Source organism: Hemitrygon akajei, chromosome 4 (assembly GCF_048418815.1).
Source record: "Hemitrygon akajei chromosome 4, sHemAka1.3, whole genome shotgun sequence".
NCBI classification, from domain to species: domain Eukaryota; kingdom Metazoa; phylum Chordata; class Chondrichthyes; order Myliobatiformes; family Dasyatidae; genus Hemitrygon; species Hemitrygon akajei.
In genome coordinates this window covers 94,743,136-94,767,336 of record NC_133127.1, presented here as the reverse complement: position 1 = coordinate 94,767,336, position 24,201 = coordinate 94,743,136, and the positions used below count along the sequence as shown (strand labels likewise).

The window sequence follows — 24,201 nt, the reverse complement described above, 5'->3', positions numbered from 1 at the left end:
GCCGACAGGAAAGGTACAATAAAAGCTAGGCGAGACCTGCTTTTGTAGGGCAATGTCTCACGGCGCTCACAAAACCGTTACCAAGTGCACCATTATTTGTAAAACAAAACCTCGACCTTGAAGAATCAAAATGTAACGGAGAGTGAAGCATCTCCCGCAGCAACGGCCGAACCAGATTATCCATATTTCTGGATCTTCGGGACACTCTAATATTGCTATCAGACAGCTGTTAAGCCATGCATTCATCAGAATAAAACACAAGTGTTTTGAGAATTATACACATTGAACCAAAGGCGTACTAAGTGTCAGTCAGGTGCCGCCCAGTAGCTCAACCCGCCTCCCTGTTACCATTGGATTAGCCCGGCTGGCCGCAGTTTGACCAATGAGAGCGCTCAGCAGCCGCCATTTTCGAGCTGAATGAATAACCTTGCCTATACTGAGCGAGTGCGGTTCTGATCCAGCAGGAATGGTGTTGGCGGGAGGAAGACCATTGCAGAAACCTCCGGGACAATTAAGTGACACGATCACCGAGCACGCTGCATCAACTGGAGCCGATCACACCGAGGAATGATGGACAAGGTAGAGACCATCCAGTGTCAACCACTGTCGCTGAAATTTACCATAGACAGTATTTTGAAACCCAGTCCAAAATGCAAAGAGCTTAATAAGCACGATCGCGCAAAGCAACACATCGCGTCTGCCGCAGAATTAAAATCACGGAATGAGGCCACAAGATCGGAGCTTAGGCCTTGCCAAGGACTACAGGAAAACAATTCAAGGTATCGTAAGCACTAAACAGACGCGGCATCAATTCGGTCGGTTAGGTTCCGCGGGAATGCAGTTACCTTCCTATTTTTATCTAATGCACGTATTAACATGATTTGGGGGAGATTATATCAGATATTGGTTAGGATATTGTTGTTGGTAACTTGAGAGGAAGGAACAAGCTGAATATATTTCTTTGCATGAAAGCTTTTAACCAGGAGACTCTCGACTCTCTCGGTTTTCGGTCACTGTTTTCACAGTCTATATGTTCATTAATAAAGTTATAATATTGCAATGCTTAATGCACTAATAGCACAAGGGAAAGTTGACTTTGCTGGGTTTTGTGATACAGAGACAATGAACGGCGGCTATCTCACAACCTCTTCACTCGAATTCACCATGGACCCCAAACACCCTGTAAAAAGCCCGGAGTCTTACGGATCGCTAGGAACGGCGGATCACAGCGACGATTCTGCCAAAATGAAACACAGCAAGAAAACCAAAATTCTCGCAAAAAAGAAGACACGCACAATATTTTCTAAAAGCCAGATCTTTCAGCTCGAGTCGACGTTTGACATGAAGAGGTATCTGAGCAGCGCCGAGCGTGCTTGCCTGGCGAACTCGCTTCAGCTTACTGAAACGCAAGTCAAAATTTGGTTCCAGAACCGCAGAAATAAACTGAAAAGGCAGCTGTCGGCGGAACTGGAGGTCACGAACGCGACCCGAACCTGCCCCCAAGATAGTCCAGATGCCCGCAATGTACAAAGAGAGCAATTTTCTGCGGAGATGTTTGTTGCCAGTGTCTTTCCCCATTCTTTATTCGGGGAGTAGCACGCCTTATCTATGCTTTCCTGATGCCAGCAAATATCTCCATGTCCTGGATGGGGACCTATAACCACGTAAAGCAGTGCGTAACTGTATCAGAAAAACTTTTTCTGCTTGTTTAGTCACTTTTTTATACCGTCTAACAGGGAAAACGTATAGTATGAAATTGTTTAAAACCTCCCTTTTGATCTCTGTTTAATTTTACTACATTTTCCACTTTCCACGCGTTGACACTTTACACATATACAAAACGCTTCAAAGTTTCCCATTCATAATGTAAGCAATTTACGATTTCTTTCAAGCGACTGAATTAATTCATGCATTATTTTCCCGAGACAATTGATTCGCCTAAAACGCTTAAATGCAGTTTTTTTTGTCCTTAAGATGTAATTTTCACGCAGTCCAGTTGTAGTGGATATATGGGTCTGAGCTATTTGTATTTGTTTTCGCCCATTGTCCGGTACTTATCGAGGGTTGTAACTCTGAAAGGCCAATGTGATCTTTTAATGGATAAATGATGATGCCAGCTCCGGAGAGTATTCCGCATTGAACTGTTCTGCTGCCCTTTGGGGGCATTTCCCCCTGTTACATGATCCAGAGTCTTTCCGTACAATTCCCCTCAATCTCACAAGTTTCTGCCCGTCTAAATTTACCCTCTTTTGTCCTTTTAGCCTCGTTTCTAGTGTCCCGCGTGCCATCTTACCTTTTCGTCACCACTTTTGAAAACTTTACGCAAATAATTAATTGACATAGCCTAATCTGGCCCTTCACAAATTCGGTGCGAAATGTAGGAGAGAAGGATATGAATTTCCCCGCGGCAGCCTTTAAACATACTCTCGCGCACACACACGCGATATATTCAATGTGGGAGTGCCCTTTTTGGAAATATAGTTTTCCCCCCACTGTTATTAACATTTTAAGGATAAGATATTTAATCGGCTTTCTCTGCGTGGAGTTGATTAGACCAGAAATGATCCAATTTCCTTGTGGGGTTGTTTGTAAATATTGTGCAACATCTGTTTCAAGGAGAAACCTTATATCACATCATATTTATATATCTTTATATGTTACTGGTTTGATATTAAATGTGATTTTTAAAAATTAAAACGCAGTTTGTTGCTCAGATCCACGGGTCTTAGAAATTACAGCTGAATTTAAATGGATCATTCCATATTATGCCTCATTAGCAATAGTAAGATAAATTCACACCGGAGTTTGCTCACGCTGCAGATACCACCCAACTGCAAATGCCAGCTTCATTAAGTAATATCTACAGCTATGCAGTTATTGCAAAGCAAAAATCTAAAAAGATATAATCTATATCACCAGTTGGATTAAATTTACACTTAATCTCAGAGGTAACAAACAGGGCCGGTTATCGGATATAGCGGAGAGTGCGCCGAATTCATTTTACATGAAACAGGTGAAAATATATTAATACTATTCACTGGAGTTTACACAGGGTCTAGAAAATCTAGCTTGTGTATACTTTTTTATAGGTTGCAAGCATTTGAAAATAAATTTATGTCAGCAACATTCCGACGTTTAAAAGGTGTCAGTGGTATCTCAAGTAGGACGTCTGTCAACAGGACAAATTTACTTGACGTGCGAGAATTATTTCAATTCGTTTTTCACTGCTTAAAATGGTGGCAAGCTGCTTGGAGAATTTACTCTGGCGTTGGCCGTATCATCTCATTTTAAAACGTCCGTTTTTGAAACACTGTAGCTCCTGCTTGTTATGGTTCACGGAATTGATGAGTATTTTCAATTTCACCCCTTCAACTAGCAAACCTGATACACCGAGTTTCCCACCAAGGTTAGATAATGTAAATTGCAAATGCAGCTGGCTGATTTAAAAAGAGCATGCCCGGCGGGCTGGCTATTCAGCAACTGAAATACGGTGATATTTCTACCGTATTGTCACAGGGTTGTAAATCCGGGCGGCAATACCTCAAGCCAGCTTTTTTTAAAAAAATGAGCCCCATTTACCTTTACTGGCCACGCTGTGATATGATCATCCTGCGCTTTGTACCTCCATTCACAGCGGACAACTTTGCTTTGCTCCTCTATAGGAGTCTTTCGCATTATCTAAACAAAATCGATGACAATATTTTTGGTTAACTTACCCAAGGAACTATTTTTCCTCATGTAAATAAATCAGAATTTTGGAATGTTAATTACTTCTAGCTCTAGCCAAGAACTGGCAACGTGCTGCTAAAGCTCCAATTATTTAATCTGTTAACAGCCTGTGCATAAGCACGTTTTGCCACTTTGAGAAAGAATGCTTATTCTCTAGAGTGAAATAGAAACACAACACACAAGCATCTTGCAAATTAATTCAGAATCACAACACAAATCTCATAAATCTCAATACGCTTCTGTGTTTATTGCAGTCCGTTTGTAATGCACGAACATTTTCCAGCCCCTAATCACCCACCTTCGCCCCAGCCTCCCATCTGAGAGTTACGCTTGTTCAAGGTTCATTTATTCTCGGCATCCAATGCGTTCAGTCTTCTCATGGCCCACAATTATGATAGGTTTACGTGTAGCCTCCACGTGTGTACTTCTGTATTTCACAGGCAAGTAATTCAGTTGTTGTCTGGTACCATTTAATATTAAATTATCTTTCACGTTTGGACCCTAATGATTTTTTTTATGATTGTTAAGTATTCATCTTTAAAAATTCTACAGATTCTGAGTAAAATCGCGATTGAGAAATAGTTACTCCAAATATTTGAGAACATATTCAACACATTATGTTGTCTGGTTTAGCAAAGTGTTTGAGCCATATGCACATTTTTTGGAAAATATTATTCACTACGATAAATTAAAAGCTTTCACGCAGAAGCTACTTTAGTCTCGTAATGTAATCAGCCGCTCATTTCCATAATCATCAGAGAGGCCGGATCTGTAAGATTCAGATACAATTGCTGTAGTATGATCAAATCCTGCCCTATGCATACGAGGTGGGTGCTGACGGCGCGGTAGGTACTACTCACGTCAGTGTGTAGCATTAGACATCTGCACAATTTTATAGCAGTTAGAAAACCTTAAGCCATTAGGCTAAGGCTTTTATCGTGAGTTATAAGTATATTCAAATTTTATGAGAAACGTACTTAATAAGTAGTGTAGCAGTATTTAAACAAAAAATAAGAAAAGCGATATCGAATTGGAATAACCCCGACCCGTAAAATCACAACAGAAAAGATGGTGGTTTCCAAGATATTCACAGTGTTTGCTTCATTGGAGCTAAGTAGCAGATATGGCCCAACAAAACTGACTGGTTTACTTTACTGGAAGTTAAGTATTACCATCGTACCCTGTTTCATAAATAAATCATTACAGAACATCAGGTTTTGTAAACAATGCTACCTCGACCTCGTACTCACTTACATTGAGTGTTACCATAAACTGAGGAACATTCATTATGTGATTTAAATAAATACACGATCTGTTTCTAGGTGCTTTCTTTGTTCATAACGTTTTTGCCAGAAAACAAGCCTTTATTGGCAACAGTCGCTATACAGTTTCAGCTTCCGTTTCTAAATAGATGCACACGCGAACTTATTTGACGGTTCCGTCATGATTTATAAATGTCGCAGCATAAACGTAAACTAAAGGTAAAACATTAAAGGAACGAAGCGGTTCAATAGGAAGATAATATCATTTTCTCACTGAGTAAGAGATTTGATTGTTTACCATGCAAAAACAGACACTATAAATTCTGCAGACCCTGGGAATTTTGAGCAACACTCATAAAATGTTCCAGGAACTCCTATCACCTGACAGTTTGTTCTCTTCCTCTTCTCACAGTTTTCTTATTCTGGTTTTTGTCCCATTTCTATCTAGTCCTCATGACGGGTTATCGACCCGACATGTCGATATTTTATTTCCCTCCATAGACTGATTACCGAGTTCCTGCAGAACTGGATTTTGTGTATTGCTCAGTTAAATCAAAACATGTTTGGAAATTACGAATAACAGCGTGACGTGATATCATATTTTTTAGACACTCGGGCATATAAATGCAAACTTGAGAGATGTGCGGCACACCGAGATGTATAAAACATACAGTAGTTACTCAAATATGACATGACTTTCACTAATATCTATATAACTGATACTGTTTCACAAAGCAGTGTGCGAAGTTCTTTATTTCTCAACGGGAAACAATCTGCAGATGTGTGTGCTTTACGCCGTTATTTAGCTATAATGCTAACACATTGAAATTATGTCGTAACTATAAGCTTCGCTAATGAGTGTGACGAAACAACATTCAGGTACAGAAAGAAAGTTCTCAGCGTGGTTGGTTGACCTCAGATTACAATGAATGGTGGCGAGAAATTCGAATTCAAAAGGTTTCCTGTAGTGGACTCAGTGAGGTCCATGAGAATTCAGTGCTCCATTGTCTGCCAACTGGTCTGGTCGCTGGTGCAATCTCGACAGCCGAGAGGCTCAGCTCTCAATCCTTCCTTCTTCAAGGCCCAACGAACAGGGTGTATAAGGATTACCCTCTGAGCTGGTAAACAGCAGTTTTTACGTTGCATTTGGTAAAAATGCCCATAACACACATTGCGATTGTTAATATAGTGCACTCCTATTCTGCGGGGTTTGTACAACAGACCGGGAGTCTCCCAATAGAAAAGTGCGCCTCAGATGTTTAATCCAGGTGATTGTAAGCGAATGCAGACGGGACTAATTTTAATTCACACATTTCACTAGAAATAATTAACAATGAATGGGACTGTTTTATTGAGATGGCGTTAATTCAGCGACAGTTTTCTTTTTGATATCTTGGTTACTTTGGTTAATAATGTCTGAATCTCACGCGAAGTGCTAATCTGTTTTTAAACGTTTTAGGCACCGTCTTGGTTTTGCGTATAAACATGTAGGCAGGAAATGGGCTAAAACAGAATCAGATTCTGAGCTCATTATGCTTTTTTTTAAACCAACTACACGAATCATAATTCACTGTGCAAGTTGTTGATGCATTACAAGTAACCAAAGAGACCCGGATTACACATTTTTTCAATTAAATATAACTGAAAACGGCTTGAGTTCAAGGGTAGCCCGGCAATTACCTTTTGACTAATAATAATGATCTAGAAATAAAATGAGTTATAGATCAGAACAAGGCTCAATAAAAATGATATAAATCATGGCTCATTGTAAACATTGAACATAAATGTAAGATTAATAACTGATAATAAATTGTTTCTATTCGCTTAATATAATCAAATGTTCTGGATTGTATTTTTCGTTTTGGTTAAATATTCTGGTTTCACTTAAGTAAAGGAATGTGACTTTCAAAAATATACGTTTTCCCCTAATTATACAACACAAGTGGCAAATAATTGGATCTGAAAATGACTCCATCTGCAACTTACAATGTTGTTAAGGCACTTAGAATAAGCCTATGGAACAGATTCGTGTAACTAGACATTTCTGGCAATTAAACCATCTAATTCCTAATTGTTAACAGAATAAAATACTGTATAATAAAATATATTCTCCACACATTTTAGCGTGCTATAACAATTACAATAATTATAATAACGGTATTTTAAAGTTGATGAATAAAACAGCAGGGAAGTAACTCCGTATGCATTTGAAATGCTATCGGTGTTATTTCTTTCGCAGGTTAGGGTGTTGGATGTTAAGTCAGCATTTATTTCTATTCTTAAGTACCCCCAAATACCCCTGAGAAAGGGGTGATTAGCCACCTTCTTGAAACAGAGCACCTCACATAGTTATCCTCACATAGTTATTCTCACATTGCCATTTGAGATCAAGGAGACCGTGGCGGTGTCCTCATGGTCTGGGAGAGCACTTGAAAAGTTTCCGCATTGTAAGTTTCTGATGGTGCAGCCATAGTGCCCTAGTGGTGGAACGAGGTGAATGTCTTAATGGTGGTATAAGTGGGCAGTTGAGGAGCTGACAAAGTTAATGTTGATGTCAAACTGGAGTAGAAGAGATCCCCTTTTCTTGAAGAGGCTAAAGCCTGTTACTAATGCGGGAAAATGTAAAGTGCTACGGATGCAGTCTACAAGTTCCTCAGAACTCATTTTAAGTGAGCACAAATAACTTCATTATTTAAGGAGGCCCAGTCGGAACGCAACATTGTACAATCAGTGAACATTTACAAGACAGTGAAAATTAATTACAATGTAAGACATATTCAGGGTTAGAAAATATACACAAAGATTGTAAGCACTAACATGGGGGTTTCCCCACCCCCTTCAAAACTGTATGACTATAACCAATGGAAAAAATACCCTCCTCATTACAATTGACTCCAATTTGATTGGTGTTTCCCGATGATACACATAATTAAGTGCCGCCTTGCTATCAAAGTCTGTCACTCTCACTTTATTTCTTCATTCCAGTTCCTTTCTCCTTGTTTAGATCTGGGATGCAATGCAGCGTGATTTCAAATGATCTAAATGATATCAAATCGAATGTGTTCTCGATTATTACCACTTGCATGATTTTGATTAGGGGCATTGGATTTGCCATGCACGTTATGGACAGATCATCTCTAGGTAATGTACGATTTCCCTTCATCTGCCTTGTAGTTGAGTGGAACAGCCTTACTGCACAAGTCTAGCCGTTTCTGGGACAGATGTCATTGGAACCCAAAACCTTTGGTTTAGCCCGTTGCTTTTTCTGAATGAATTAAATTGGCTGAAGGCAAACTTTTTGGAAGAAGTCTGAATTGAATCTTCTGTATTTTAATGCACACATCTAATAGCTAAGCCACGTTACCTCACTCAAACATTGATCCATTAATTATTGTCCAAAAAGACATCAGCTACCACTCTCCCATTTGATTGGATTTCTGCAGGCTTTGGTTAAATTTGAAGACTTAACTACAAGGCTCTGAAAGGGCTGAGGCTTTGTCAGGTAGAATTTTCGAATGGAAATTTGGTCTGTTTCCTAAAACCGGACAGAGGAATTCCCGGGTCGAATTAATATAACAATTCCTCTTCCAGACTGCTTATATTGTGCCTGCCAGTTAACTACGGTACAGAACATTCCGCATGTTTTACGACATCTGTTTCTTTTCAAGCAGAGGTTTTTATCTGTTTGCTTCAACTGCTTTGGTGATGATAAGCGGGACAGGTCATTGATTGATCAAGTTTATTGCAGGAAAGTTTGTTAAGTATAAAACGTACCAATGGGCGCCGAACGTTGAACTACCATCAACCGAAACATTTTGCGAAACAATGCAGAAGAGATATTTAAAGCAAGAGATTTGTAGTGCTGGAAATCCGAGCAACACATACAAACTGCTGGAGGAACTCATCAGGCCAGGCAGCATCTACGGAAAAGAGTACAGTCGACGTTTCAGGCCGAGACCCTGCTGCAGGACTGGAGAAAAGAAAGATTGGTAGTCAGGATTAGAGTATGGGGAGGGAGAAACACAAAGTGATAGGTGAAACCGGGAGGCGGACGGGGTGGGGGTGAAGTAAAGAGCTGGGAAGTTGATAAAGGGCTGGAGTAGGGGGAATCTAATGGGAGAGGTCGGGAGGCCATGGAATAATGAAAAAGGGGTGAAGCACCAGAGGGAGGCGATGAGCAGGGAAGGGAATACGGTGACAGAGGGGGAAAGGGATGGGGAATAGAGAAGGGGGAGCATTACCACTTAGTTTAACATCTTTGCTGGAGAACAGTGTCCTAATATCTACCCTATTTATCCTGATCATGATTTTGTGCACTTCAGTCGAGATTTCCCTCAGTCTCATCTACTCCAAGGAAAACAATTATTCAATCCCTCATCATAGCAGACATGTTCCATCCCAAAGTGAAATTCCTTAACTCCCTCTCCAGTGCAATCATGTTCTTGCTACAGCGTGGAGGAAGGAATGGTAACACAATAATCCACACATGGCTTAATTAATGTCTTATTAAATTGCACCATCATGTCCCAATTCTTCTGTTACATGCTCCAACTAATGAAAGCTAAAGTCTTGTATTCCTTCTTAACCACGTTATCAATTTGTATTGCTTCATGATTTGCACACAAAAGTCTTTCTATTCCTCAGTAGACCCGTGAACACTATCATTTATTGTCTATGTCCTAACCTTTTTAGTGCTCCATTACACACCATCTCAGAGTTAACAGGATTAAATTCCATCTATCATTGTTAGATCCATCTTAAAAACACAGAAACATAGAAAACCTACAGCACAATACAGGCCCTTCAGCCCACAAAGCTGTGCCGAGCATGTCCAAACCGTAGAAATTACCTAGGGTTACCCATAGCCCTCTATTTTTCTGAGCTCCATGTAGCCATCCAGGAGTCTCTTAAAAGACCCTATAGTTTCCAACTCCACCACCGTTGCCGGCAGCCCATTCCATGCACTCATCACACTCTGCATAAAAAACTTACCCCTGACATCTCCTCTGTACCTACTTCCAAGCACCTTAAAACTATGCCCTCTCATGCTAGCCATTTCAGCCCTGGGGAAAAGCCTCTGACGATCCACACGATCAATACCTCTCATTATCTTGTACACCTCTATCAAGTCACCTCTCATCCTCTGTCACTCCATGGAGAAAAGGCCAAATTCACTCAACCTATTCTCATAAGGCATGCTCCCCAATCAAGGAAACATTCTTGTAATTCTCCTCTGCACCCTTTCTATAGTTTCCACATCCTTCCTGTAGTGAGGTGACCAGAACTAAGCACAGTACTCCAAGTGGGGTCTGACCAGGGTCCTGCATAGATGCAACATTACCTCTCGTCTCTTAAACTCAATCCCATGATTGATGCAGACCAATGCACCGTATGCCTTCTTAACTGCAGAGTCAACCTGCGCAGCAGCTTTGAGTGTCCTATGGACTCAGACCCCAAAATCCCTCTGATCCACCACACTGCCAGGAGTCTTGCCATTATTGCTATATTCTGCCATCATATTTGACCTACCAAAATGAACCACTTCACACTTATCTGGGTTGAACTCCATCTGCCCCTTCTCAACCCAGTTTTGCATGCTATCAATGTCCCACTGTAACCTCTGACAGCCCTCCACACTATCCACAACACCTCCAACCTTTCTGTCATCAGCAAATTTACTAACCTGTCCCTCCACTTCTTCACTCAAGTCATTTATAAAAATCACAAGGAGTAGGGGGTCCCAGAACAGATCACTGAGGCACACCACTGGTCACCGAGCTCCATGCAAAATTTGACCCATCTACAACAATTCTTTGCATTCTGTGGGCAAGCCAGTTCTGGATCCACAAAGCAATGTCCCCTTGGATTCCATGCCTCCTTAATTTCTCAATAAGCCTTGCATGGGGTACCTTATCAAATACCTTGTTCAAATCCATATACACTACATCTATGGCTCTACCTTCATCAATGTGTTTAGTCACATCCTCAAAAAATTCAATCAGGCTTGTAAGGCATGACCTGCCTTTGACAAAGCTATGCTGACTATTCCTATTCATATTATCAGCAACCAAAAACTATCCCCTCTCACTGTCTACAAAAATTCAATTCTTTATGTCACCATGCATATGTAAATTGTTCATTTGTATAGCAAACAGGAAGGGTCTCAGCAAGGGTTGCGCTGGTACACTAAAAGTCACAGGCCTATGATTACAAAGATCCCACACCAACAACCCAAGCCAGTTTTGCTAACTTGCCCTGGATCTCATGGGCTTTATCTTTTGGACCACTCCCAGGTGGTACCTTGCTAGTAATCTCTGTAGATTACTAAACAATACTGCCCTCATCAATATATTTTCTTATCTCCACAAAAAAACATAGTCAGACAAAATTTCCCCCTCAAAGAAAATGTGTTGGCCTCCTTTCCATGTGTAGAGCAAATCTATCCTTCAGATCTTTTAACTGTCATATGAAGGTAGACTTGTTCCCACTGCACTTCTTGAAATAAAATGCTTAATGCTTAAATCATCTGGCATCTTATTTGTGGCACATTATCTCATCATCTCACCATCTTTCCAATCTCCTCTCCTGTAGTAACCTGCAATAGTACACATCATACTTAAAGATATTCCTTCACCTTCACACCTATTAAAACATAACATCTCCTCCATTCTTATGCTAATTTGCACTAGAATTTCAATGGACTTTGTGAGTACAGATGAGAAGAATTCATTTAAGTAATTACTCATGTCTTTTGGCTCCACATACAGATTACCATTTGGTTCCAAATGGGCGCTACTGTTTCCCCGATTACCCACTTGATAAAATTCTTTGAAATTTTCCTCAACCTTATCTGTTAGTGAGGTTTTTTCTTTGTGTGCTCCTGATGTTTGTTGAGTAATCCTCAACACTTTTGATGCTCATATTAGGCTTCCGGATATGTTATATTCCTATACCTGCCATATATTTCCCTGTAACTTTATCCACTTCTCAAACATATAGTACCTTGGCATACAGAGTTTATTGCACTTGTTGTCTTTACTTTTTGATCTTATGAAAATGCATTGGCCCTGAGCTCTTTATTTCACTTTTGAATGATAACTACTTGTTGGGTGTAGTCCTACCTGGAGGTAGCTGCTCTCAGTTTACTTTTAACAGGTCACGTCTGGTGATATTGAAATTGCTTTCCTACATTCAGGATCTTAATTTCCAGACTGTGCTTATCCTTTTCCATACCCACTTTGAAACTTGCTATGGTTCTATGATCAATATTTTTATTTATTTTCATTTTATTTGAGATATAGCATGATAACAGGTGCTTGATTGTGTACTGTCTTAATAGTGTATTGCTTGTCTGCATCACAAGCTGATATGGAGACACTAATGCCTTTGAGCAGAAAATCCTACAAAAGGTAATGGATTCAGCCCAGTACATCACAGGTAAAGCCCTCCCAACCACTGAGCACACCTACATGAAATGTTGTCTTAGGAAACCATCGTCAACATCATCAGAGATCCCCACCACCCAGGTCATGCCCTCTTCTCGCTGCTGCCATCAGGTAGAAGGTACAAGAGCCTCAGGACTCACACCATCAGTTCAAGAACAGTTACTACCCCTCAACCATCAGACTGTTGCTCCATCTTTGGGAAGTTTCCCACAATCAATAATCTCACTTTAAGGACTCTTAATCTCATTATCTCATGTTCTCATTATTTATTGCTATTTATTTATATTGGCACTTGCACAGTTTGTTGTCCTCTGCTCTCTGGTTGATCTTTCAATAGATTTGCTGAGTATGCCCACAGGAAAACGAATCTCAGTGTTGTATATGGTGATACACATGTTCTTTGATAATAATATTTACTTTGAACTTTTTCTAACCTATCACACCATGCTGCCCATTAACACCTATGTGACCAATTAACCTACTAACGCGTACCTCTTTGGAATGTGGGAGGGAACCGGAACACTAGGGGAAAAAACCACATTGTCATTTGGGGAATGTACATAGTCCTTACAGACAGTGGCTGGAATTGAACCCAGGTTGCTGGTGCTGTAATAGGCATATTCAAACTGCTGCACTGCCAATCTCTCCAAAACTATTTTGCTGACACTTTGGTACATCCACCAATATTTATTCATTTAGAGAAATGACGCTGAGTAGGCCTTTCTAGCCCAACAACCTCCAGCAAATCCAACTAACCCTAACCTAATCACAGGACAATTTATAACAACCATTTAACCAGCTCAGTAAATCTTTGGATTGTGGGAGGAAACTGGAGGACCTGGAGAAAATCCATGAATTCCATGGGAAGGATATACAGAGACTTCTTACAGAACAGCACCAGAACTGAATTCCGAACTCCGGAACATCCTGAGTTGTAATAGTATCATTTTAACCGCTATGCTATCATGGTGCCCTGGTATTATTACAAGTATCAGACCTAGTATTGTCTCTTCTCTGGCAGAACTATTAATATACTGGATTAAAAGACCCACCTGGATTCACTCTAAAAATTTAATCCCCTCGATGTATTTCACACAAAAGTGGTCACCATTAATATTGCAAAATATGACATTCCCTATTAACACAATCTCATTATTCATGCACATCGCTATGTTTTTCCTGCATATTTGAGGCATTCTGCTTCTTCCCCAACGCTTAGTAGAACTCTAGCAAAGTGATCTCTGTTGTTGAGAGGGGACAGTGTTCTAAGATGTCCTCCCATTTTACTGTTGTAATGGAATCCTTAGTAAACCTTGAAATACCACCTCCTCTTGTAAATGCTGTGTCGGCTGAAGATTTTATACCTTGCTAGTCCTGCTCTTGTTTCAACCACGTGTTCTGTGAGAGCAATAATATCATATTCCCATGTATTAATCAACACCTTCATCTGGGACTGAAGTGATTTGCTCAAATGTGTCCATTGTTCAGCTGCCTTTGGCTGAAAAAAAGTCTGAGACCAGCAATCATCTGGATCAGTTTGATCTACTTGGAGCCAGCTTTACCTGATTGTACAATCTCTGGAAAGATGTTGAAAAGTAGCTGAGCAACTTTATTAATAATTGTTTTCTCTTCCTGGAGCAAATACATAAAACTCCTAGCATGGGTTTCTCCATTCATTCCATCCAAATTGTATGAATAGAAGTATCTGTTAGAACAGGGAAAGTCAATCTCTCTACCTTTTTACATCTAAAATCTCATTTTATTTGTGAAGTCTTTAAGGATTGGGATGAACTAGGTATTAAGTGTTTTTGGGATTTGTTTATCTCAGGATCTCATGCTTCATTTGACCAATTGTCAACTAAATTTGCACTGCCAAAAACACATTTTTACAGATACCTTCAAATTAGAGATTTCTTACGTTCCCAATTAACTACTTTTCCTATAGGTCCTGATAAAAATTTACTGGACGATCTTTTAAATTTAAAACCTTTTGTTAATAGTTCTATTACTGGTATCCATAACTTGTTGATTGATTCTAGACAAGGCTTTTTAGATAAAATAAAAAAAGCTTGGGAGGATGACCTAAATTGTCAGATTTCTGATGATAGATGGAATAAAATTCTTAAACGGGTTAATAAATCATCTTTCTGTGCTCGTCATTCTCTTCTACAATTTAAAGTGGTTCATAGAGCTTACATTTCTAAACAGAAGCTGTCCAGTTTTTATCCGAACGTTTCTCCACTTTGTAATAAATGCGACTCTGCTGATGCCTCTTTAATTCATATGTTTTGGTTTTGCCCTAAAATTGAGAAGTTTTGGCAGGAAGTGTTCCATACCTTCTCACAACTTTTTAGGGTCCAATTTGACCCAAATCCCCTTGCTGCCTTGTCTGGTATTATTGCAAATGAAGATATAACTTTAAATACTCCTAACCTACAGGTTTTAGTTTTTACCTCTCTCTTAGCAAGGAGAGCAATCTTGCTTAAATGGAAGGAGTCTACCCCTCCTACACATTTTCAATGGCTACGTGATATTATGTCTTATTTAAATTTAGAGAAGATCCGCTGCTCAGTCTTAAATTTGAAACAATCTTTTTATGATATCTAAGGGACCTTTCCTAAATTACTTTTCCAATTTATAAAGTTTAACAGTGCACAAACTTTTATGTATGTTTTTATCTTCTCTTCTGAAGTGAATATGCTTTTTTTCCTAATTATCCATTGTCATCCATCAGCTTTTTTCTTTGGTAGTTGGTAGGCAGTTGACTTTTTTTATATAAAAAAATCTTTTATGATGTACGATCTATCTTTAAATTTTTGATTACAGAGTGGTATATCTTTATGTGATATGCTATAACATTTTGATGAATGTTACTACAATATATGAATGTACACATTTTATGTTGAGATGTATCTATGTGTTGCACTCTGTAAGTCTTGTTTTTTCTTCTGAATAAAAATACTGTAAAAAGAAAGATATTTGTGAAGAACCACTTTTCAATAATTTCTTTAAAATATTTTACTATGACTGACATCATTTTATTTATAATAGCTCTATCAGATTCTCCCTTGTCAGAATGAATAAGGCATTATGACCTGATGCCCACTACCCACAATGTGCAAATGCTGCCTGAAAAGCCAGATGGAATCAGCCACGTCATACCACACAACAGAATGATGATGATGGGTCTTCAATATTTTTTATTGTCTGATAATGTGTCCAAATGTTCTTTGGAGCAGCTTAAAGCTAGAGAAGAGAAGTTGATAAAAAGGAATTCTAACAATATGGTGTTTAGGAAGCTAAAGAAACAGGAAGTGCCTGAAGCCAGAACTTGGATTTCTCACACCTGTCTGATTCCTAAATCTGATAATGTTGAATTTACAAGTAAACTCTCTAGCAAGATGTGAAGTGTGCTTTGTCAAGAATTCCACCTAATGTTGATTCAGCCTGGGGAAATGAGTCATCACTATCAAGTTCACAACAAAGAGAAAAGATCAAATTATTCTGAGGAACTGAGTTTGACAAGCTCCACTTACTTCTTCCAAGATATAAAAAATAGTGCGTACCTGATAGAATGCTAATAATTAATGCTTTATTGCTATTATTATCTCTTTTGCAGATTGCTGTTAATTGTTACATATCCATTATTTTAAAAGATGCAGTCTGATCTATAATTTCCAGTAAAGCAAGGGACATGGATTTTCAACATTTGTTCTTGTGACTTTTGTAATGACTCTTCTGTACCTTGATATATAATCTGTTTTATTATACCTCTATGGAGCACTTTGTGATGAGCTTCTCCATTTTTATATTGAATGCACTGTCGATCTCTGAAATTATATTTTTGAAGTCATTGCCCTAGGCACATTAAATATCTTTGTCAGTGTATTGCATGCATTGAAATAAATTGCAATTAAATATTGTCTCTCAGGATTACCTACTTTTCAAAATTGTTTCTCTGCTGTTGTAACTGATGCTTTCTGACTATTCAATTGCATTGTGTCTGTTTATATCCAGAACTCTGCATCCTGCTACATAATGCCAATCTTTTCCACTCACAAAAATGAGCACTGAGTCCTAATAAATTGTCATGGCCCAAAACATCGATTCTTTATTCCTTTCCACTGATGCTACCTGACCTGCTGAGTTCCTGCAGCATTTTGTGTGTGTTGTTCTGGATTGCTAGCATCTGCAGGATCCCTTGTGCTCCACTCACAACACAGTTTGATTTTAATAAGGGCCAATTATTCTTCTCAGCTTTTATCAGCTTTAGGTCTTCTTCAATGCACTCTACTCCTTTTTATTTCCCATGCTTGTTTGCAGAATGTAGACTGGAGGAGTGATGGAGTAGATTCTGCAGCCATCCAAGTAGATTTAAGGACCCTAAGTGGTTTAAGCAGAACTTTAAAGAACTCTGGAAGATGGAGAAATTAAAGAAGGGATTCATGACATGGCCATGACAGCTGAAAACATACCATCGATATAAGTCACTGGATACACTCAAGATGCTAGAATAGGAGGAGTGCAGGTAGGCTAGATGTTTATTGAGCTGAAGGAAGTCACAGAGAAAAAAGAGATTGAAGAGTATTGAGAGACACTTGAAAACAAGCACGAACATGTTAATTTTATGACAATTTTCAACCAACACAGTAAACACATTATGATGTAAATATATTGGTATTGGCGAAAGGTTACTGTCATTAATTAGATACTGCTTTTCCTGCATAACAACAGTTTTCAGTGAGATATTATGAAAGATAGACAAAAATAGTAAACTTTTAAGGACAGTCTTAAAGAAAAAGAAAGAGGTGGTTAATTGAAAAAGTTAAGGAAAGAGTTCCAGAGTGTAGGTAAAGAGCATGTTGGTTGCCCTAGACAGATCAAAATGTTATCCACGTAACAAGCCAATTTATGCTCTGTCCCTTTAATAACAATTCCCCTGATCTCTCCACCCTGTCTGATGCATTGAGCTAATGGCTGCAGACACAATGCGGAGAGTAGTGGCAACCATTCACAAACCTGTCGCGTGACCGCCCCCCCCCCCCAGGGCAAGACTATTTGATAAATATCCATTGATGCCTCTACTTCTTTTTGTCTTTTGCACATCATCAGATTTAAGCAAGGTAAGCATCAGGAATTTAGTAACATATGAGCTAATGCAGGGGCAGAATCAAATACCATACAGCAATGGGAGATAAAATTATGGTGTTTGTGAAAATGTAACCAAAGCTGAACTTAGGATCAGATATGATATCATGTCGATGAACAGCTTACTTCAGTTTGAGAATGTTTGTAGGAAGAAGAAAGGAGTTGAAGGCTGTGGAACAGAGTTTGTGGCAAGAAATGAGTGCAAAGACATCTGTCTTACAAGTTATTAACTGGAGGAGATTCTTAATCATTTGGTATTAGATTCAAGACAAGCAATTCAACAAACAGGGAACATCTGTTAATCAGAGCTGATGGTAAGGTAAAACTAAATCTCATAGATGCTACTCTTCAGATAAAACAGCTTTTAAAAACCTTAATTCCTCCATGATGATCAAAATTACTCAAGAGAAAGAAATGTAGTTTCACTATATTGACATTGGTGCATGATGGTAAATTACAAAGATGGGATGCACATGTATTTTCTTGAGTATAATGTTAGATTCAAAAATGAAGGTGGAGAATAATTTTCATAGAGAGGTAGAACTCTTTATCTCTATTTCTAATGAGATCAAGGCCAATGTCAATAGATTTTTGCCAGGTTAGCATATCAATAGATGGATCAAAAGCAGGGAAATGGAGCACAGAATAGGCCCTTCTTGCACTTCGAGCCATACCGCCCAGCAGTCCTTCAATTTAATCCAAGCCTAATCATGGGACAGTTTACCGTGACTAATAACCTACCAACCAGTTCATCTTTGGGCTGTGGGAGAAAAGTGGAGCATCCAGAAGGAACCCAGGCTGTCATGGGGAGAATGTACAGGCAGCAGCAGGAATTGAACCTCTACTGTCGAGCGTTGTGCTAACTACTATGCTACTGTGCTGCCTCATATGAAATGATTTACAGTAATTGAAGCAGAGCATGTTCCATGACTGATTGGCCCCCTTCTGATCATAATGTTCTATCTAGTAAATTCAGTTGTTGGATATAGAATATAAAGTACAATTTGCACAGAAGTTTCCTGCAATTTGCTGCAGTCCATTTTAGCCCTTTTTGAGCTCTTTGCAGTAAAAGTGCAGAAGGATTCTCGATGGTATGGCTGTATCAGGTGGAATTCATCAAATCGCTCATTAAGTCATTGAAATGTTTTAATTTGCAATCTGTGTGTTAGTGTCTATATTACTGATGCAGGAAAGCTATATTATTGTTAGCACCAACAGACAAATAAGTTATTTATTAGTTGAATATGATGAATGGCAGATATTCGAAAAAGAACCATGAGGCTAATCCTCTGTAGGTGTGGTCTGAAGTGCAAGACTGGAAAAACAAACTTTCAATAAAGGAGAGGGCAGGTATGACAGAGACAAAATAGCAAATCCAGAAAATCACTTCAAGCTAAACTCAAGGAGCAGGTCATACAGCTCTGGTTTCAAGCAAATGAAAGGAAAAGTTAGGTCTGATGTCTGGAAATTTCTTAAATCCAGAGTGAATGTTACATTGAATAGATTTCTAGACAGAATAATGCTGGTGAAGGAAATGGCAGCACTTAATGAACAATTGGCTTCTGCATCTGAGAACTATAGGCTCTTAAGGACGATTGGGTTGAATAAGTCTCTCCCTGTAATTATCTTACAATCTTGTTATCATTTTGAGGAGGAGAAGTTTGGTCTAGTTCCCAATTCTGTTCACTATTCTGGAAAGTTCTATTACCTTGATATCGGAGGTGGATAGTTTGAGGCTTGCCTATGATAAATTAAGTGGCTTTCAAACTTCTTCTCAGTGATGCACATTAACCAAATGGCTCTCACATGCATTCCAGTAATAATAACAATTTCTCTGGTTCATGACCTGGCCTTTATTAAAAGAGAGGACACATTGATCCACTTTTTACCATCCTATGATCCTCCTGACTGCTGTGCCCTGCTCCCACTCCAATCTGAAAACCACTGAGCTGGGGTGGTGGCATTTAATAAACTCACAAGTGACGTGCAGTCTGTGAGATAGATGTCAAAGGATTGATCATATCCAAACAATTGTAGACAAGCTGAAGTCAGAGATTTCAGATGAAGAAGAAACACAAGCTAATAAAAACCATACATCAACAGTGTATGTTGTCACTTTCTGAATATGAAATTTTACTAGGAACCAAAATTAATGTGTTTAACATTGGATGGCAGGGGTCATGAGTCGGTATAACGTAATCATAATTTAAGACAACCACTCATAAGTTGGGTAATGAACAAATAGAGTGAAAAGTAACGTTGGCTATTAAGTAAACTACTGCCATTGGATGTCAATCATTTCTACCTCAAGTCTCTCAACCATTTACAATATATCCATAAGACTTTGGGATGGACCACATGGCTCCTTTACCCTGCTCTGTGGTTTAATAGTTAATCCTTCCCCATGTCACCATTTTCTCACATACATCCATTGATTCCATTTGTGTCCTAAAGAATCAGTTGATAATAGTTCAAATTATAAGACACAAGTCCCTTGACACTTCATTTTCTTCACTTACTAATTGGGAAGAACTACCAGATGGAATTTAAATTGTACTGTGTTGCATTTTCTAAATTAAACCAAGGCAGGACTTATAAAATAAATGATAAAGCCATAGACAGTGTTGTAGAAGAGAAAGATCCAAGACCATAAGAACTTAGTTCTCTGAAAATGGTGATATAAGTAGGGAAGAAGGTGAGAGCTTAGAAGACAGAGGGCTGTCCTTGTAGAGGTATATAAAATCATGAGGGGCATAGATAAAAGAAATGGTCACAGTCTTTTTCCCAGATTAGGGCAGTGTAAAAGCTGAGAGCATGGATTTAAGGTGAGAGGGAAAAGATCTTAACAGGATCTGAAGAGTGCAAAACATGATGATGGGAATGTATAATGAGCTGCATGAGAAAGCAGCAGTGATAGATACAATTACAATGTTTAAAAGGCACTTGATCAAGTTACTGGGTAGAAAAGGTTTAAAGGGATATTTGCCGATGCAGTCTACAAAGACTAACATAGGTAGGCAACTTGATTGGGATAGGTCAGTTGGGCCAAAGAGTCTGTTTCCCTGTTGGATAACTCTATGACTCTGTGGCTCTAAACTAAACATCAGATTCACATCATATAATAAATGAGATGCTGATTCTTATTCTCATTCTGATTACGTGTTTTCTGAATAATTTGAAAAGGCAATCTAAGTATTTTAACAGAATTAGGGAAAGATTCAATGAAAGAATTGAAATAGAAGTCTGGAAAATATTTTAAGTGTGATGTTCCTCCTCTTCTATGTATTTCCCTTCTTTAAACTAACTGGGCTGCAAGATATTATTAATTTAATATTCAGATTGATATTCACTGTTTCCAGTTCAGTAAAGGTTTAGGTGGAACGTTTTTCCAGCATCCGGGAGTTTTGTCAGGACTGCAATAAGGCAGCAACAGAACCAATCAGCATACTATTTGAAAGCAAATTTACTGCGCCACACACTATTCAGTTTATAAAATTGTTTCTTCCAAATCAAATAGCAGCTCATAATCTGATACTTTTTTTCAGTGAATTTATTGAAAATTAATTGGGGATTATAATGTACTGACAGATTTTGCAGTGGATGTTGAAAACACTTGATCACTCGGACAACAACATAAGGCCTATCAGGTATACTTTATTAAAGTGAACTCTGATCTGTTGACGTTGATGATGGAAACTTCTTAAATATTCAACCTGTGCAATATTCTATGAGAAATCGATTATTAGAGAAAGGCCCAAATTAAAACAATTAATATTTTCTTGAAGTTACACGTGAAAATATTTGAGAATTCTCAGCAAGTCATCGAGCACTCAGAAAGAGACAAAAACATAACATTTCAGGTTACCTAACGTATTCACTCTGTCTCTCCATTGATTCTACCTGAGCAGTTAAATAGTTCCAACAATGTTCTTCTTTACCATTTCAATTACAATTTTGTGCAACCACATTTTAAAAAAAAATCAAAATTGCATATAAATGAGGAACAAGATAAATTTCTGAATATTTTGGTTGTATGTAGATTTTTAGTTAGTTTCCCTGTAGAAAATACAGTAGATTACAGTTAATTGGGACACTTCAGGGCCAGTACATTTTGGCCCAATTAAGTGGCTGACAAATTAGCAGAAGTTTAATGGAAATAGTTTAAAAGATATAAAAATACAAACTGAGTAACAAATTATGTATTTACTGGTAAATGAAATACAGGATAAATTAGAACATACCAATAGTACTGCAGTACTATAAAACTGTGCATTAGTTCCTAACAGTTATTGATGGAGGAATAGTGTATGCAATGAACAAGATCAGCGCAGATACAGTACCTAGTGCAGATAATAGACTGCCTTCATACAATGCTATTGATGACTGCATCCTCCAACTCTTCATTTAAGATGCCTTCAGAATGTTTGTACTTCTTAACTTGAAGCAGCGAAATTGTTTCATTTTCACTCCTGGCTGTTTCTGGCATCTCCAAACCTGAATGGTTGAAACTGCAATCAGCAAAATGGGCGAGAATTGTCTTCCTGTTTCTTTCTCACCTACTATTGGTGACAAAAATCACCGGTTTTTGAACATATGCCACTGACACTATTTAAAAACTGTTTGCTCTAACCACATTGTACCATGTGATGGGCATACAAGTGCATGTTACTGAAGCTAGTTAGAACCTATTCAGCATCAGTCTCCTGCCCCAATTAAGTTGCATAGTGACCCAATAAACAAAGGGAATCCCAGCAACTTTTTTCAATTAGTTTTTCTTCTTTAAGTGTTGTCCCAATTAACTGAAAGCCCAATTAACAAGAATCCACTGAGACATTCTCTGATTGTTGCACAATAAAACGTTGACCTTGCTTTTGCACCACCAGCCCACTGCTAGTTCTCTCTGCAGTCCACATCTTCTGGATTTGACAGCATCCAAATCCCTCTTTACCATCTAGCCATCACCACCTTACCACACCATATGCTCTGGGGAATTTGTTCAATGGGAGAGCAGCTAAATCGGAATAGTACATCCTTCCTGATCTGATTTACAGCACTTCTCTTACAGCAGTTTTACATCAGGGGACAGAAACAAACCATTGAAGACAACAGGATCCTTCCAAACTGACATCATAAGGACAATACCACCAAGCCTCAGAGGGGAAGAAGTGATGGTTCAACTGTCAGAACAAACCTTTAGGGATCTGAACTTGGAATCTGGAGAAACCAGGGAAAGACTTACAATTTTTTTGCTTGTGGGTTAGGAGGATCAAGAAAGTGGATTTTCATTGACATAGACTTTAAAGGTTCAGCTTGCTAACTTAGGTTTAAGCTCCTGTAAGGTAAAATAATATTGGTATTAGGGTATATATGAATCTTGACATTGGTTCTGAATGATGCTTCCAAATTGCTTTGGAACACTGCTTCCCCCATTCATATTATGTCATGTTGTGATTGTTGGATGCAGTGGTTAGCATGTTAGTTGACTGCTGCAAGCTACCCTGGTGCAGATGGGTGGTTGGAGAATTAAGATGGAGTTAACTAACATGAGAAAGAACAGGTTATATAGTTACAAAAGGGGAAGGGATTGATGGAATTGGTTTTAGAGCCATCTTAGATGCAATAACCCAAATATCTTTCTAATTTGTGAATAATTGTGACATAGAATGACAACAAGTAGATTACTTATTTGTAGATATGTATGCAGATGTCCTGAGTTTGTTCAATTTCATTTGCCACAAACTTGAATCTTTATCAGGAACTCATTTGGCGATTTACAACCACTTTTGTCTGTAAACCCCAATCCCCTACCTTTGTTATTTTAAAGGCAAACAGCTTGGCAAAAGGCCCTCCGGCCCAATGAATCCTCATCACCCAACTACACCCATGTGACCAATTAACCTACTAACCCATACACCTTTGGAACGTGGGAGGAAATCAGAGCACCTGAAGGAAACCCATGTGGTTATGGGGAGAGCATGCAAACCCCTTACAGACAGTGGCAGAATTGAATTAGGGTTACTGGTGCTATAGTATCATTATGTTCACCACTGTTCTACCATTTCTACTATTCCCATGCTACATTCCTACCTTGTTTTTCCTACAAATCTCCAATTTTGTGAGCAGTTGCTTGTATCTGCTTGTCTTCATTTAGCAACCACATAGATTTTGTCTAGCTAATTCATTTAGGATTTATTTATTTTATTTATTGATTTAGGATGGACAGGCTCTTCTGCAACAATAAGGCATGCCACCCAGCAACCCACCTATTTAACTCTAGCCTAATCATAGGAAAACTTACACAGCCCAATTAACCAACTAACTGGTATGTCTTTGGAATGTGAGAGAAAACGGGAGGAAACCCACATGTTCACAGGAAGGAACATACAAACTCCTTACAAATGACATTGGAACTGAACTGCAAACTCTGATGCCCTGAGCTGTAATAGGGTCGTGCTAACTTTTATGCTACACGTCGTGCAATAGAGAGTCTAGGACCAAAGGGCACAGCCTCAGAATAGAGGGGCGTCTCTTTAGAAACAGAGATGAGGGGGGTATTTCTTTAGCCAGAGGGTGTGAACCGGTGGAATTCATTGCCTCAGGCAGCTGTGGAGGCCAGG

At 38.8% G+C, this 24,201-nt stretch overlaps 1 protein-coding gene across 1 annotated transcript; it reads left to right on the top strand.

Moving 5' to 3' along the window:
* The first annotated feature begins 432 nt into the window (after nucleotides 1-432).
* On the top strand, nucleotides 433-4,542 carry hmx4 (H6 family homeobox 4). Its single transcript, XM_073043074.1, is given in 3 exon segments — nucleotides 433-779; nucleotides 1,118-1,487; nucleotides 1,489-4,542. Coding segments are annotated over 3 exon segments (600 nt in total). The 5' UTR covers nucleotides 433-721; the 3' UTR covers nucleotides 1,661-4,542.
* The last annotated feature ends 19,659 nt before the right edge of the window (nucleotides 4,543-24,201 follow it).